At 35.0% G+C, this 16,808-nt stretch overlaps 3 protein-coding genes across 4 annotated transcripts; 2 read left to right on the forward strand and 1 right to left on the reverse strand.

The window, feature by feature from the left end:
- The first annotated feature begins 1,054 nt into the window (after window positions 1–1,054).
- On the forward strand, window positions 1,055–6,554 carry LOC129309446 (MACPF domain-containing protein At4g24290-like). The gene is made up of 7 exons (XM_054951028.1): window positions 1,055–1,833; window positions 2,969–3,207; window positions 4,145–4,346; window positions 4,421–4,498; window positions 4,580–4,763; window positions 5,084–5,250; window positions 5,576–6,554. The coding sequence occupies exons 1-7, from the start codon at window positions 1,579–1,581 to the stop codon at window positions 6,278–6,280; spliced, it is 1,830 nt and encodes a 609-aa protein (XP_054807003.1). The 5' UTR covers window positions 1,055–1,578; the 3' UTR covers window positions 6,281–6,554.
- A 1,994-nt stretch (window positions 6,555–8,548) lies between these two features.
- Window positions 8,549–11,348, reverse strand: LOC129309968 (rho GDP-dissociation inhibitor 1-like). 2 transcript variants are annotated; one of them, XM_054951767.1, is made up of 6 exons: window positions 10,904–11,348; window positions 10,727–10,793; window positions 10,104–10,322; window positions 9,864–9,988; window positions 9,550–9,679; window positions 8,549–8,754 (listed from the first exon to the last, which is right to left on the reverse strand). In XM_054951767.1, exons 1-5 carry the CDS (start codon window positions 11,105–11,107, stop codon window positions 9,599–9,601), a joined length of 696 nt encoding a protein of 231 aa, XP_054807742.1. In that variant the 5' UTR covers window positions 11,108–11,348; the 3' UTR covers window positions 8,549–8,754; window positions 9,550–9,598. The 2 variants fall into 2 exon arrangements, with proteins under 2 accessions (XP_054807742.1, XP_054807741.1); XM_054951766.1 differs by lacking the exon at window positions 8,549–8,754 and having other exon boundaries at window positions 9,484–9,679; window positions 10,904–11,347.
- A 1,093-nt stretch (window positions 11,349–12,441) lies between these two features.
- On the forward strand, window positions 12,442–15,771 carry LOC129309465 (15-cis-zeta-carotene isomerase, chloroplastic). The gene is made up of 4 exons (XM_054951055.1): window positions 12,442–12,907; window positions 14,454–14,600; window positions 14,773–14,982; window positions 15,292–15,771. Exons 1-4 carry the CDS (start codon window positions 12,494–12,496, stop codon window positions 15,625–15,627), a joined length of 1,107 nt encoding a protein of 368 aa, XP_054807030.1. The 5' UTR covers window positions 12,442–12,493; the 3' UTR covers window positions 15,628–15,771.
- The last annotated feature ends 1,037 nt before the right edge of the window (window positions 15,772–16,808 follow it).

Below are 16,808 nucleotides of genomic sequence, written 5' to 3' on the forward strand. Positions count from 1 at the left end.
AATTCATTTTTAATATAACATTCTCTTAAATTTTTTAAAATAATACAATATTACTCATATCATTAATTAATGTTAGCTTTAATTGTTAATTGATTGAAGTAATTTTTGAAAAAGACTTCAAAAATGGTAGAAAATGATCAAGATTTTTTTTTTGTAATTTGGTGGGCCATTGTCTATAATTTTTAAAATATTTTTTAATAATTTTTTGATTAACTAATAATAAAAATTAAATTTTATTAATTATAGGGATTAAAATATATAAAGAATGAGTTTAAAATATCAAACATTCTTATACTCATAGTTTAAGAGTAAAATTACTGTTTAACCTAATTATTACTGTCATCTTCTTTAAATTTTGTATATGCACTATTAGTATAATTGATTATTAATTAATTTAGATGTTGCGCCAATGCAAAGATAAAAAGAAGGTTACGCCGTGTTGTGTGTGTATGACTAGTTTGAATATTCTAATGAAGAAATTAAGAGGTACTTTGAAGTGGATTGAATTTCAAGACGAGGAAAATTGAGCAAAGATTTCGAAGTAAAGAAAAGAATCAACGGGGTCAAAGAGCATGTAAATTCGTACAAGTCCAATTTAGGTTCTCAGGGACAGGGAACATGTATCTGCTTTCTGTACAGTTAGATGAACCTTATACATATATTTTTTATAGAATATATGCACTCTCTTATTAAAAATAATTATATTTGAAATACAATCAGATCTTAATATAAATATCTCTTCTCATGATATTTGCACTATATTCATTATGCTGCGAGAGATTGGCTTTCTTTTATTAGGATTTAGAACTTAATGTGAATTGGTGGATTTAGTTATATTTAATAAAGAGAAATAAACCCCTTTTTTTTTGGGGGGGGGGGGGGGGGGGGGAGGAACGCAGAGATGAGGCTTATCATCGCAACCTATATATTCCGCCAAAGGCATAGCAACAGGGCAACAGATCGGTTTGGACGCGTATGAGATCCATCCATGTGTTTTGCGAGTGTCAAAGAAGAGTATTAATTAATGGATTGCTATTTGCAAATGCAGTGAATTGTGATAGGAACCGAATGGCTTGTGAGAGACCGAACTTAGCGGAGTAGGTGAGCTAAGGCCAAGGGCAAACCAAGTTGACTGTCCTGCTTTCAAATTCATATATTCTATTCCCACCCTCTCTCCCTCCCAGTCAACACCTTGCGGCGGGCCCTTTTAACCTCAATCAATCTTCTCCTTCCTCGAACCTTCGCAGGATTCGCCCCCTTTCTCTTCCTCACTATTTGGATAAAAATTGTATACACCCCGCGCTTCGCTGCAAATCTTTGTCTTCTTCCCCAGTCTCTGTCTTTTCGAGTACAAGCTAACCCACCCACAATCAAGGGAGGACCTTCATGTTACTTTATAATTGCAGTCTTTGGTGGCAACCCCTTTGGTCAGAAGTGAAGACTCCTCACACGCTGAAACCGTCGTTTTCAGCCCTAACAATTAAAGCTTCTGCTTTATAGCCTCCCCTTGTCTCTGCCTCCGCTCCAATTTTGTTTTTTCATTTTGTTGATTTTGTTCGTGGGTGTTTGTTGTTTGCCATGGAGGAGAGCCCGCAATCGCCCATTGAGATGAGAGCATTGGAGTGTCTCGGTACAGGGTTTGATCTGACCAGTGATTTCCGATTGAAATTTGCCAAGGGAATCGAAGGTGGGAGGCTGGTCGAGCTGGACCAAGTGAACAAAAGGGACATTTTGATTCCTGGGGGACCTACTATTAAAGGAGTTTCAGAGGATATCCGGTGTGATAAAGGGGATCGAATCCGCTTCAAATCAGATGTACTTGAATTCAACCAGGTGGGCATCGCTCTTTTCTGTATCTTTCTATTCCGAGGGTTTCATGTTTTCAGTGTTCAGATTCCGAATCGAAGCACGTTCGTATAACGTGCTGTTTTGATTGTAAAATATCATAAGAAGACAATGCTATTGATGAAAAATGTTTGAAAACAGATTATAGGGCATTATATTTCTGAGGAATTGAAGTTACATTTGAGTTCTACAGTTACATTTCAGGCGTTTAGTGTATCCTATACTTGTTCAGACACGTTTGGTCTGGAGAGCAACTTGAACGACTTTACTTCTTTTAATTTTTCTTTTCTTTTTTTTTTTTGTGGGGTAACTTGTTCTGGTGGAATAATCAAATTTACAAGTTGACAAAGGCTACTCCCTCCTTATATGTCGGCGAAAGTCTGCACTGTAGTTTTTTGCCGCCCTCCTCTTAATTTTAAGTATCCAATCATACGAGTCTCATTATCGCATGGGTCAGGTCTTTATTTGCTGAGATCTTGATTCTCATGAATACGCTTTGCTATTGGAACCGTTTTTTCTGGATAGAAAAGTTATTTGCCACTCAACATATTTTAATACCACATGACAAATAGCCTCTGTAGTTTTGAGTGCTATACACAAGACGCGTATCTGCATAAAATTGCACAACAACTTGCTATCCGGGTACTGGAACTAGGGGTCAGAACTCTCAACATAGGCAAGCCGTGTACTGTGGGTGAGGTAAATGCCCAGTAAATTTTAACAATAAAATTGAAAAGTAGTTTGTATGATACAAAGATTAAAAATTAGACGAGGTTGATCCTGAGTGGACAGGAAAAGAACAGGGGACTTAATTTCTGGATAGATACAATATGCTTAGATTGCTTATATTTTAAAAATCTCCAATTTGGAGCTCTACTTAAAGTAATCTGCAATTGTCTTCTGCACATCCTCCCTCAAAAAATTCACAATTAAATCCTGTGAAATGCGTTAGATAAAAATGACCACCTCTAAAACAGCAATGTCCGTGTTACCCCTCGCAAGAAATAAAATTAAATTTCAATGCTATGTCTCGTATCTTCCTCCCTTGTAAATCTCTATTTTCTATCAAATAAATTTTCTTGTGTTTCTAAAAAAGCATTGCATGTGGCTTTCTTTCTTGCAGATGTCAGAGTTACTCAATCAAAAGTCTGCTGTTCAAGGAAAAATTCCTTCGGGTTATTTTAATGCTCTCTTTGATTTTAGTGGCGATTGGTTTCGTGATGCCGCTGACACCAAATATCTTGCTTTTGATGGTTATTTCATTTCACTGTACTATTTGCACTTAATAGCTTCTCCACTTGTTCTGCAAGAAGAAGTAAAGAAGTCTGTTCCATCTCAATGGGATCCAGCTTCTTTGTCTAGGTAAACCTAACACCGTTTCTGTCTTTAATTAATAGACAAATGAAGGGATTTTTGTGTATATTGTGTGAGTTAACATATTCGTACTTTCACTGGCTTCTCGTGAAATAGGTTCACATTTTTTGGTTTTAACTCTTCACCATTGTGATCAATATAAAATCAGAAAACTTTAGTAAGTGGTACTTTTCTTAAGCCATGAACAGTGTTTGCTCATTTGTTAGGCTTTATATTATGTGCGGGATCAACATCTAGCTTGCCTAAATTGCACAGAACTTTCATGAACTTTGGATCATGTACAAATGACCCACTTAAATTCCAAAGTTTTACAGTGAAAATCCAACTTTGTGTAGGTAGTCCTGTTGCTGTTAGGTGATCATTATTCTAGTAATGAAATTGTGACACATCAGAAACAATGAACATAAACTTTATTTTTTCGTGCATGTAACTTGAACTCTCAAATGCATATAGATTATCTCTTCAACTTTAGTTTATTGCTCATAACAGCACTATATGTCCTGCTTTTGTTAGTGGAATATTGGACTGACATCAAGGGGATTATTTACATTAACCTGAAAGTTTAAGGGTTGATTATCAAATTTTGAAAGTGAAGTTATCTGCACATCACAGGGCCATGGCCCAAAATTTAGGATTTTAGTTCTAGCCTTGTATATAGTAGCTTAGAACTGAACAATGATTTGTTAATGAGGAACCAGATGATAAAATCTCATATAATACTGCTTGAACATAACATTTAGCTATATCTTTTAGACCAAGTCCTTGCAAGCATCCAGTTGATGTGAAATGGTGTATATATGAGTGAACCCTGAACATTTTTAAGAGTGGAATAATCTAGTTGGATATAGTAATTGATGTTGGGATCGTTTGAGGAGTATGATTTTCAGTTGATAAGTATATGCCGCTGATCAATTTTGTTAGGCAGGTTCATCCGGACATACGGCACTCACATAATAGTAGGTATGGCTGTTGGAGGGCAAGATGCAATCTTTGTTAAACAAAAGCACTCTTCAAAGCTTCCTCCTGGTGATCTTAGAAGATATTTGGAGGATCTAGGGGATTATATGTTTTCAGATAGAAGAAGCCCTTCTCTACTACAGAGGAATACAGCAGATGGAAAACATAAAGTATGACGCATTCATTGTCATCTTCTCTAATTCCAAGTGACTTGCCTATTGATGTGAGTTCTATATTCATGTAGGTTCCTGAAGTCTTCAATCGTGTGATGCAATCAAGCACAACGCATTTTACCAGTATTTCTGAAACATCAAGCAAAGATGTAAGCCAAAAAATGGAAATTCTTATTTTCACAATGAATAAAAATTCTAGGCTGTGCTTATCTTTACTTTTTTTGTTACAGGGCCTCACTATCATCTGCTCGAAAAGAGGAGGAGATATTCACAAGCCCAGTCACTCAAATTGGCTCCAGACAGTGCCTTCTAATCCTGAAGCAATTCTCTTCAAGTTTGTTCCTATATCCTCACTTTTGGCAGGGATTCCCGGAAGTGGTTATCTTAGTCATGCAATCAATTTGTATTTGCGGTGTAAGCTCTTGTTCTTAGATTCAACAATAATTGTCTTATCTGCTACTTTCTTCCATATATTTTTCAGCCTTGACTATTCAGTTAAAAAATGTAGTTACTAATGTCATCATTTGTTGCGTAATGTCACTCATAAAATTTCCCATTACTCAGCACTTGAATAAATGCTCTTTTTGCAGATAAGCCTTCATTAGACATACTTTTGTTTTTCCCTACATACGAATCTTTCAATATTATCATTTGTTGCAGTGCGCTGTTTCTTCAAATTTTCCCTGTTTAATGCATACAACACAACACTTCATTGATTCACTTCATTATTGCAGATAAGCCTGCCCCTGAAGATTTACAATACTTCTTAGAATTTCAAATTCCCAGGCAATGGGCTCCCATGTTTTGTGAGCTGCCTCTCAGGCATCAATGGAGAAAGAGCTCTTCTCCTTTCCTTCAATTTAGTTTCATGGGCCCCAAACTTCATGTTAGCCCTGCACTGGTAAAGCATAAAACCCTCCATTTGAGCAGGAAGGCATTGCATTGTTGGGATTCTTTTTTTAGTATGGATGTTTATGTTTCATTTTTCTGTAATTCTCTTCTGTCTGGACTTTGCCGGTCTTAGATTTTAAAAACTGGGGTTATAAATCTAGAGGTTTTTAGCAGTTACTGTAGACTTAAATATTTTATTGCCCTTGAGAGCTCACTTCATGGTGAGTTGGATAGCCTTCCACGGCTCATGCCTTCCCTTTTATGTTACTTCATTTCTTCTTGACATTGATATTATATTTCTCTTGTTGACTTTGTTATATTCCTCAAAATGCCAGGTATTAAGTGAAGAAAAACCTGTAGTTGGCCTCCGCTTGTACTTAGAGGGCAGAAAATGTGATAGGCTGGCAATACATGTACAGCATCTCTCAAGCCTCCCTAACACTATGGTCCTCTCCTCAAGTAACCCAACCATGAGCAGGCCATCTATGTGGCGAGGTTCTGATGATCATGAATCCAGTGACCAATTCCTGGAGCGAGTCAGATGGAAGAGATTCTCAAATGTGTGCACGTCTGTGGTAAAGCATGATCCTCATTGGTTGCATGATTCGAGTGGCGTTTATATTGTGACCGGCGCTCAACTCTTCAGCAAAGGGAGTTGGCCAAGAAATGTGCTTCATCTACGACTTCTCTTCACTTATATTCCAAACTGCAGTATCCGAAAGACAGAGTGGACTACGGCGCCAGAGGCTTCAAGGAAATCATCTTTCCTGACAAATATCAGCACAACTTTCACATTCACACAGCAGAATAATACAGGACCCAGGAAGCAGGCTCCAACTGTACTAAATTCTGGTGTTTATCCAGAAGGTCCCCCTGTGCCAGTTCGCTCTGGTAAACTGCTTAAATATGTGGAGACATCTGAGGTAGTGAGAGGTCCCCATGATGCTCCTGGACATTGGCTGGTAACAGCTGCTAAGCTAGTGGTTGAGGGTGGTAAGATTGGATTGCTGGTAAAGTTTGCATTGTTGGACTATTGGTGATGTCAGGGCGCTATACTGTATATATTGAAAAATGTTGGTAATCGCCCGTTTTCCTTTGTTTATTTTCATGTCTAAATTTTTCCTTTTCTAAAGATACAGAACACATGTAGATATGCTCTAAAATGTCTTTGTATAGGGCAGTACAGAGAGGAGTGGCTATTGAGATAGGGTAATAGAAAAATTAAATTGGGGCTATTCTGTCAATTCTGCCTTTGGATGGAGTTGCTAGGTTCTTGTTTCATCAATTTTAATAATGAGAATGGTAATTAGCAAAGGTCCAAGCCGGCTCTTTCAAGAGAAGAGCATGATCTAAAGTGAGCTATGTTCCACTCATAACCTTAATCCGAGTTCCTGAAAATTGATGCAAGTAAATTCCAAGGGCAAGGTTATATGTAAGGGAATGAAGCAGAAGTTTAACCTTATTAATGGTAATTTTAATCTTAATTTGTTATTATTTTATGTTAAGATGTATTTTTTAGTTATTTAACTTTATATAAGATTTTTTTTTAGTCTTTTAATTTTATAATGTATTTTTTCATTCATTTAACCCTAATACCATTAGTTTTATCAACACAAAATTCCTACATTAAACTTTTAAATATTTATAAAATATTTTTAAATCTAGACATATTAAATTTAAGTTTTAAAAAATAACAAAGATTGATACAAAAAATAATCATTTGAAATTGACAATGTTAAGGTTAGAAGATTAAAAAAGTCTTGACAAAATTAAATGATCAAACTAAAATTTTATACTCCTTCTGTTAAAAAATATAAAACATTTTTTAGAAGTTAAATGTTAAAAAATATGAGATATTTTTAGTATTTTAAGGTAAAATTATTACTTTTTTTTTCAAAAGTGTTTTATTAAATAAATCACTTTATATTTATTTAGAATGAAACACTTTATTAAATAAAGGTAAATATAAAAAATAGAATTAATTTGAAGACAAGTAGCTATTTTATTGATGGTAAGATTTGGTTAAAAATATTTTAACTTTTAAACAGAAAGAGTATAAAATTAGATGATCAAAAGTATACTTTAACTATTATTTTATCTTTTTTAAATTTTAAAAATTATTTTATACAATGATTTCAAAGATTTTAAAACAATCCAAAACTAAAAGTATATGTAACGTAGCGTTAAAAAACAAGACAATGTAATAAAATTAATGAGCAAATTTGGAAGGAGTTTTCTCGAAAAAAAATCCCCCCTTTTCAGAAAAGTTGGGAGGAAAACGTGCAGGTTTTACATGTTATTTTCTCCCCCAATTTTCTCTCTTTTATTTTAGTCCAATGCCATGTAGCTCCTCCTTTCCTTGCTTTTCCTCCCAGTCAACCATAGTTAAATGTCATTCGTACTTTTTAAATCGATGGCACACTACTATCATTTATGTTTGCATTATACCAACCAGTAAATTTTACACAAATATTAAGTGCACATCTACCCGACTATCGTAATAGTATTCAATATTTTGTTGTTGATTCTCATGTATAAACAATATATCAATCAAGTTATGTGGTAGGTACCGTAAAAACGGAAAGTGAAAGTCTGGGAGATAAAGGGTGGCTTGGCTGCTTTTTTCCGTTGCCTGTGGTCATGATTATAATAATTATAAAACTTTACTTGGAATGAAAGCTAGTCCAGTGGGTCAAATATTTTGATGCCTAATAAAAACCATTTGGAGGAAATAAATAAACCAGGAAACGTATCTGTCCTCTTTTTGGGACTTGAAAGCGTCACTCAATTAATAAGAAAATCTTCAAACTTCATCATTCTATCAAACCACTGCTATAATGATTATTTGAAAAAGATGTTACTGAGAATCCTTTATTTCTACCATAATAATGATCCAATCGGTGATGAACCAAAAACAAAGGATAAAAGAGAAGCTGGTATAAATAAATAAAATAAAATAAAAGATGAAGTGGATGCTTTCACTTTTTGGAGCACTGTGAGAGAGAGGAGCATACAGGGTTTGGCATAATGATAGTGGCTATGCACGCAGAGTAACATGTATACTGAGTTACAGATAATCTTATCTATTTGTCTTGCATGGATTAGGAGAATATGAGAGTTATGTATATTGCTTTTTACTTTTTCATACCTAGAAATGAGGCAGTTGAATCATGAATATAGTGGCTCTAATAAGCTGAGGTGAATATGCTAAAAGTTTGTCCTTGAAGTTGCAGCTATACGTCGTCTTTAATTAGAGAAATTTTAGTGTAACACAAGAAAACTAAACAGAGAGATATCCCCATGATAATTTTTCATCTTAGCTTTATTCTTTCACCATACCAGAAACGTATTATGATGCTCTTAACAACCAAAATGATTGGCTTTGAATCAATTGACCAACTACTTAATGGAGCACTAACAACAGTGTGTCAGGTCGGCAAATGGTAAGGTTGAGTTCACCAAATACTTTATAACAACTTCATAGCCTTCATTATTACATATCAGCTCAGATTATCTGTTTCAAAGAAGAGTTAAGAGGGCCCAATGAACCAACTTATTATGTCCTTAACTAAACCATCCACATCACATGTAAATTATTATGGAAGTACATGTCTTTGTTGAGCTAGATTTTGAAATAAAATATAAAAAATGCTGTAAGTACACTCAATTCAAATTATAAGAGAGTGGGACTAGGGTAGATGTGTCAGATTCAATTTCATAATTATAGAAGAAGAATCACAAATTACTTGAGGACGTAGATGATAAGTAAATACAAATCCCTGATCACTTACAGTTATAGTGTTAAATATGAATATTATTGACTATGTTTAAATTTTGAATCATGAAAATGGATGGGGTCAAAGATTGGTTTCATTTGAAGTTTTGCTTTATCTTCTTTCCCCCCGTTTTTTCCATTCCATCTGTAGCAAAAAGCATGTGCTTATCATACCGGAAAAACATTAGGACCACCTAAGAATTGATGGACCTTTTGGCCATTTGCTTCAAAAAGCCAAGCTAACAGCCGGAGATGCTTGTTGATTTCCGTTTCTTTATCCACATGGAGTCCCTTTCTATCCTCTAGAAGATTAATATTAGAAATTAGATCCCAATTAGGTCTTGAGGTATCTTAGGTGGAATACTGTTGGTGTCAAAGTAAAGAGGAAACATCTCTTTTTTCTGAGTACTGATAGAAAAAGGAAAAGAAACCATAGAAGGGGTAGAAACATGAGTGCAAGCATGCATGTGCATAAAGGCAATCACTGGATATGATGAACAACATGTTAGATTTCAATCTGTTTCAAATGGATACAAGATGCCAGAGGAAACAAATCGACCAACAACGTAACATAGAATGAATCTCAGTGTTCGGCTGGCCAATTCTTCTGAATTTCAAAGTGGTAGTTGACATCCATGTAGCATTTTCCATCGTCATCTACAAACTGAAGCAACAAAATTGAGCTAGTTATTTTCTTTGTTGTGCATAAAATGGTGATGAAAATAGGTTAATCGAATATTATTGATAAAAAAGCCATCGTTGCCATGATATCTATGCCAATCATTCTGGTTTGCATAACTTTGAACCAAACAATAAGTGAATCAATTCATCTAGACTGGTTTTCTTGCCTTGGTTGTTGCCGAATAGCTTCCTCTAGCAAACAAGCCAGAGGGGGTTGCTTCTTCTTCCAATAAATATGTGTACGGCTCCTGCTGTGGGCTAAAAGTTCCCAGCATTCTTTTTGAATTGTCCACTGGATAAAGCAAATCACGAAAGCCATTTAAGATTTAACAAGGACAGTCAATATATGACTAGCACAGTGTTACTCAATCATTCTGGGAAAACAGAAAAGGAAGCTTCTGTCTCACCTCTAAGACCAGTTTTCCAGACGACGTTGGTGTATTTGAGGCCAGAAACGATGTTGTTAGAGACAATGAAGGTGAATTTCAAGCGGTATTTGCTTCCTTCCTTGAGCGTGAAGAGACACTTCTTAGAAGCAGTAGTGAATGGGATCGGCAGGATAACGTCTGGCCGTCCTGGACATATTATAGTGAGGCTCACTATTTGCACTTCTGGCTCTTTGATCTCTGGTTTTCAACAAATGGGGTTTAGCTTTTCACAGCTTGGAAAAATCCAATAGTAGATGAAATGAAATTTGATGGCACAAGACTCATAGTCATGTACATTTCACGTACACGATTAGGATCTAGTTTTTGATTCAGCAGTTTTAATTATGCATTTTAACACATTAACTTGGTATGTTTGAGATTTTACTCCTGATCAGTACTTTACAGAAGAACTCTACAGCTAATATGCAAGTTAAGTTGTTTCTTAGATTTGAAGGGAAGTCTCACACTCAAGACAATCTAATTCAAGAGGGTCAGTTCACTCTAAAATGTCCATATTCCTTGAAAGAATAAAGGGTTCTGCAGAAAATTCCCTACAATCAAGAAAAACTTGAGAAACTGGAAAGGGAAAACTTCAAAAGTACCTCCAATGGCAGAGAAATCAACACTGCCAAGAAGTTGCTCCTTCCATTTTCTCAAACTTTCGTCATCCTATGAAGCAAAAATAGAAAATAAATGAATGCACTCGTTTCATCAGAAGAGCAAAAAGCAAAATCAGAGCACCAAAGAAGCATCCAGAAAGAAAGAAAAGAGAATGTTACTTTATCTTTCTCAAGCTGTTCCTTGAGTGAAAATTGAGGGCCGAGGTCCAATTCTCTGTCAGATTCCAACTTGGAGTCATCATCTTCTTCTGCTTCAGTCTCAATTTCGGTGTCTTGAGCTTCATTGTTTTCAAGCTCCTCCTCCAAATGAGGATTAAAGGGAAGGTCTTTGGTTGCAGAGACAGCTCCCACAGCTGCAGACATCTTCCCCTCACAATCAGAAACAACAAATGATGAAGCCTTTCTTTATTTCTTTCTTTCAACTGGGTGCCAAATGCAGAGCTCTTGTTTGGTAGAAATGGAGGGTGGATCTTGTCGAGTGAGAGGCCTATTATGTAGGCAAATCAGTTAAAAAGGTTGGATTTGAGAGGATGCGGTGGGCCTGCTGGGAAATGAAACACAGTTGGAACAAAAGTGATGGATGCAAAGTTGGCAGCAAGAAACCGCTAATGAAGGAGAAGCTGATGTGGACCAGAAATAAATAAAAATCTCATGTGCCCTACATTTATGTTTCTTTACCCATTTGTACGTCCTTTTAAACATAGATCACAAGATGTGAGTGAATACTACACATATTTATTATTATTTTTCTCGAGCCGCATACAGATAACTGCCATCCCTCGAATTTAATTTGCAGATGTCATGGGAATTCTTTCTCGGTACTTCTCTCTTGTGTAGTCAACATTTAACATCCCACGATTAAGAATGAGATCCAACTTTGAGGAGATCATTGTCCTTCAATACATTTCAATAGGTGATTTTTTGACCAAATTTTCTTAGTCAGTTGTATGACACGAGGTCTATTAATTAAATCGTTAATCTCACTAACCAGAAACACGCGGATAATAAGCCTATTACAAAGCATATAAGGTAACGCTAAGACCTTTCTCGATTAACCAAACCAGCCAGCCACGCATTTTCATGCATTTCCAATGATGTTCTCAGTCTCTTAGATGCTGTTACGGCTGAGAAATAGTGTCACATTTCAATAATTCTAACATCCTATACGACACACATGTATAATATATGGATCCTGTGAAATACTCCCTCCGGTCCATTTACAGGGCACTTTTTGAAAAATATTTTTTAATTTAAAATATAAAATGTTTTGTAATAATTAAACTATTTTTTTAATTTTACTCTTTTTTAATTAATGTGAAGGTATTTAAAGTAATTGTATTATTATTTAAAATAAAAAATAAAAATAAAATATATATATATTTTTATAATATAAAAAAATAATTTTTAATATGTATAAAATGATTGAAAATATTTTATAATAAAAAAAAGTGTGAGTAAATATCTACATGCTTTCATGAAAAAAAATAATCACAGGATGACGAATATTAGCTTTTATTGATGGACATGGTCTAGCAATAAAGGTCCATTTCAACTCTTAAAATGGCTCTGCCACTAATGATATTAAAATTTTTATTTGCTGAAGACCATTCCACGTGTCACATCCAGAATAGCGCAAAAATTCCAAATGACCCGACACCAAGCATAACCTTCTGCAGATACCCTCCATCTAGATTTTTCAAAAAAGTGCATATAATTCTTGGACTCACTTTGCTTTCAATTGGTCTGACCATGGCTGCTTCTCTTGCGCTTTCAACCCATGTCTCTTCTATACCCCGCAAAATCCGTCGCCGATCACTTTCTGTGCCCTCTTCTTCGGTCTCCACCGCCATTTTCATGAACCCGGTATCGAAACCAAATAAAAATGATATTTTTTTCTTAAAGAATCCTTCAAAAGCAGCGCTAATTTCTCGGAAATTCATTGCTTGTACTTCTATTGGAGACACTGACACGAAAGATTCCAGCTTGGTGGGTGAGGACTCTGCGGCGTTCGATTTTGAGGAGCAGAAGATATCTTCGTGGATTTATTTCACTGTAATTTTGGGAGTGGTTCTGTTCGTTCTTAATGTAGTTTGGATTGACAATTCCACCGGCTATGGTAAAGCTTTCATTGAGGCGGTTTCAGGACTTTCAGATAGTCATGAGGTAATTTCTTTTTTCCTTTCTCTAGCTGGACAAGTTTATGGAAGCTTTTGGTTAACCTATTCCTTCAAGTTTAGGGATGGGAGTTTTATCAGTATTTGGAGAATGATTTTGGCTTGTGAGAATGATTATGATTAAAATTTAGATCATTTCGTTTTCGTCAATTAAGATTTAGATAAACTAGAATGTGGAGAGGTGAGTTTTATGGCATATAAATAACGTGGCTTCCTATGGATTTTTGTATTATAGATGAATGTAATTAATTTGGTGTTTCTTGATATCTAGATACAAGGATTTTCATTGATGCGTATTACTTTGCAGAAGTGTTGGCTATGGTGTGTGTAGGAAACTAGTGTTGGGATGTCAAGTGTCAATGGACTTGGCTTGATGTGGAGAAAAGTTGTATATTGGATAGAGTTGGGTTAAAGAAGATGTATATAAGGGGAAAGGACTCATAAAATCAACGTCTTAAAGTTTTGGGTTAAGATGTAGCATCATATTCGCTTATAAGTGTCCTCTTGAAATCATTAGGTGGCTCAGCTATGTTCTCCACTCTTCTGAGATCGGAAGCCCACAAGCGTTATTAGGCTGAGCTGTTGGTGATAGGTTGACTTCTTCAAAGTGTGGACACTTGAGGGGGAAATTGTTGAGTTGTTAAGTGTGGGTGGGTTTGTTTGGTGTGGAGAAAAGTCTTACATTAGATAGAGTTGGGTAGAGAAGAAGTTCAACGCCTTAAAGTTTTAGGTTAATATGTAGTATCATACTCGCTTATATGTGTCCTTTCGGAACCGTTGGGTGGCCCAGTTCTGTTCTCTCCTCTTCCGAGATGCTCTCCGGACCCAACAAGTAGTGAGTATTTTTCCCTGAGCTATGCTTTTAATAGCCTAAAATAGTTTGCTATCATGGATTTTTTTGTTTGGGGGGGGGATGAGGGGAGGAATGAGAGAAAAAACCCAAAGCTCACTATACAGGGAACAAATTTGATAACAAAAGTTGTAATATTTTTCTGCTCTCCTAAATTTAAATTGAACTTGAATTCGACAAGCTTTGTGGCTTGGAAGGGGAAGAGTGTTAGTATTTACCTAGTTGGAATTGGGCAGTTTATATTTAGAAATCCAGGAATTGTTCACGGTTCACCCTTAATAAATGTGGAAACTATTTTTCTGATATTGTCTGTGAGAGGAGTTGACTCTCCCTGGTCATTTATTTCCCGGAAAATCTACAACATTTTGGAATGGAAATAGTAAATCCTCAACAAACTTTGGAATGCAAGGTTGACCTGGCTCAAATGAAAACGGCACTAGTTTTGCTGAACACATTTTTATGGATCATCATGAAGTTATTCATCTCATGAGCAGAGAGCGCCTCCACCACAAGTTGTTGGCAAAAATGATCTTTCCTTTTACCAATATCTATTTATCATCTCTGTATCATTTAACATGATGAGTAATATTATTGTTTCTGTCTTTTTGTTTGACATATGACGCCTAACTATGATAATCAGAGTGGTTTTTCATTCAGAGCTGACTCTTCACATATTACACTGCAGGTGGTAATGTTGATCCTGATACTCATCTTTGCCAGTGTCCACAGTGGCATGGCTAGCTTTCGAGACACTGCTGAGAAGGTCATTGGAGAAAGAGCTTATCGTGTTCTTTTTGCAGGAATATCACTACCCTTGGCTGTCAGTACTGTTGTAAGTTCCTTTCTGTTTTTCTTCTAAGCTGCAGAACCACTTCCTTGTCCAAGATAACTTGCGTCTATATCTTCTTTAACCTTTATATATGCATTTGCTTCGTTTATAAACAACAGATAGCCTCTCATTAGATAAAAGGAAGTTTATTCAAACTTACTTCTCTGTGACGCAGGTGTATTTTATTAACCACAGATACGATGGACTTCAACTCTGGCAAGTACAGAATGTTCCTGGGCTTCACCACCTTCTGTGGCTGGCCAATTTCATTTCCTTCTTCTTCCTATATCCTTCAACGTTTAATCTTCTAGAGGTTGCGGCAGTTGACAAGCCTAAGTTACATCTCTGGGAAACTGGCATCATGAGAATAACTAGACATCCACAGGTACAAATCTCCATTTTTGCGTCAGATTCCATATAATTTATGGATGATGTTGTGATGACTTTTCGTGCTATTTGGGTACCGTCGAATCTGTTTATAGTACGAATGTCTCCTGCTTTTGTTGATGCATAAGTGTGGACTACCTTTAGTATGTCATTTCTGACATGATGACATGTAGCCATAAAATAACTGCACTGATTTCATTCGATTTGATGCTGAGAGAAACTCTTAGTTTGAGCATTCTTAAATCTAAGCAAAGTGAAGCATCTACTTGGCATTCTCTAAAACAATTTTTGTTGTTTTGTCTTTAAGATGGTTGGGCAGGTTATATGGTGTCTAGCTCACACAATTTGGATTGGAAATTCTGTGGCTGTTGCTGCTTCTGTTGGCTTGATTGCACATCATCTATTTGGTGTTTGGAACGGTGACAGGCGACTCGCTAGAAGATATGGTGACGATTTTGAGACCGTTAAAGCTCGAACAAGCATAGTCCCATTTGCGGCAATCCTTGATGGCCGGCAAAAGTTACCGAAAGATTACTACAGGGAGTTTATCAGGTTGCCATACTTGACAATCACTGCAGTAACATTAGGAGCTTACTTTGCTCATCCCCTTATGCAATCTGCTAGTTTCAACCTTCACTGGTAGGTACTACACCGCATTATCTCCTCCAATGAAATATCATGTTGAGATGCATGACAACAATGCAAACTATGCACCTCAGCAACTAGAGATGTATACAGATCAACAAAGATACAATGATGAAAGAAATCAATTGAAAATTTGATGTGATCTTGTCTTTATGCATTCAAAACATTTAAAAAAAAAATTAAACAAAAAAACCTGTGGTCTGAAACAGTGAAGAAGTCACGTTTGCAAATGAAGCAGAGACACAGCCAAAAACTGAACTATATATAGGGCTTTTTTTGTTTAAGATTAAAAAATAAATTATTTGTAGATAGTTTAGGGGTTTTATGAAGAGAGGTTTATTTTGTAAAGATTCTAAAAAGGAAAATATTATTTTATGTTTGGTTACAATAATAATAAAATTATTATTAGTTAGTTATTTTTAAATTTTATGATATTTTTCTTGATTTTTGTTTTATGAAAATAATTTATTATTATATTATTTTAAAATTTTATAATAATTTTTTAAAAAATAAGTAATTTTTTCATGAAATAAATTAAAATAAATGGGCCCATACAATAAACCAACATTTGTGCTTCGTGTCTTGTAACTGTTATCTATGAATTATAGTATGTGGCCTATGCGATGCACGGATTGTGAAATTTTTTTAAAAAATTAGTAAATAATAATAGTTAATAATTATTCATAATATAAGAGGTTGTTTGGTGAAAATAAATTTTTTTTGTGTTAGCTATTGACATTTACAAGGTACAAATTAATTCCAAAGTAAAATTTATAAATATTACAATAATATTTTTTTATTGACTTTTAAATAAAATAATTTGTGATGCACATGATTTTTTTTTGGTATGTTTTTTGTAATTGTAATTATGGTACAATTAAGATCAGTTAAATTTAAAGCAATCTTTAAAATAAGTTTAAAAATGATAAGTCAATAATTAGTCTTGTATTAATTTTAAAAAATCAAAAATGATTCAAATTAATTTCATATGGATTTGTTTTTCACTAAATTTTAGGAATGATTATTATATTTTATTTGTTTTAAAAAAAACTTGCTCTTAATGAAAAGAGAATGAATATAAGGAACCAAATATCATAATCGCCAAAAAATAATTTATAAATCTTGAATCTTTACTAATTCAAATACATTCAACTATTTTTATATGTTCTATACTAAGTT

Source organism: Prosopis cineraria, unplaced genomic scaffold (assembly GCF_029017545.1).
Source record: "Prosopis cineraria cultivar Desert tree isolate PC_DT_omini unplaced genomic scaffold, ASM2901754v1 PC4, whole genome shotgun sequence".
Taxonomy (NCBI): Eukaryota; Viridiplantae; Streptophyta; class Magnoliopsida; order Fabales; family Fabaceae; genus Prosopis; species Prosopis cineraria.

What these genes read in the sequence shown, in the direction of transcription:
- LOC129309968 (XM_054951767.1), bottom strand. Translation starts at nt 11,107, where the DNA reads ATGTCTGCAGCTGTGGGAGCTGTCTCTGCAACCAAAGACCTTCCCTTT. An exon ending in AACAGCTTGAGAAAGATAAA is followed by an intron (nt 10,794 to 10,903) that starts GTAACATTCTCT and finishes TTTGCTTCATAG; the next exon opens with GATGACGAAAGTTTGAGAAA. An exon ending in GCTATTCGGCAACAACCAAG is followed by an intron (nt 9,680 to 9,863) that starts GCAAGAAAACCA and finishes TTGTTGCTTCAG; the next exon opens with TTTGTAGATGACGATGGAAA.
- LOC129309465 (XM_054951055.1), top strand. Translation starts at nt 12,494, where the DNA reads ATGGCTGCTTCTCTTGCGCTTTCAACCCATGTCTCTTCTATACCCCGC. An exon ending in GACTTTCAGATAGTCATGAG is followed by an intron (nt 12,908 to 14,453) that starts GTAATTTCTTTT and finishes ATTACACTGCAG; the next exon opens with GTGGTAATGTTGATCCTGAT. An exon ending in GAATAACTAGACATCCACAG is followed by an intron (nt 14,983 to 15,291) that starts GTACAAATCTCC and finishes TTTGTCTTTAAG; the next exon opens with ATGGTTGGGCAGGTTATATG.
- LOC129309446 (XM_054951028.1), top strand. Translation starts at nt 1,579, where the DNA reads ATGGAGGAGAGCCCGCAATCGCCCATTGAGATGAGAGCATTGGAGTGT. An exon ending in ATGTACTTGAATTCAACCAG is followed by an intron (nt 1,834 to 2,968) that starts GTGGGCATCGCT and finishes TCTTTCTTGCAG; the next exon opens with ATGTCAGAGTTACTCAATCA. An exon ending in AATCAATTTGTATTTGCGGT is followed by an intron (nt 4,764 to 5,083) that starts GTAAGCTCTTGT and finishes TCATTATTGCAG; the next exon opens with ATAAGCCTGCCCCTGAAGAT.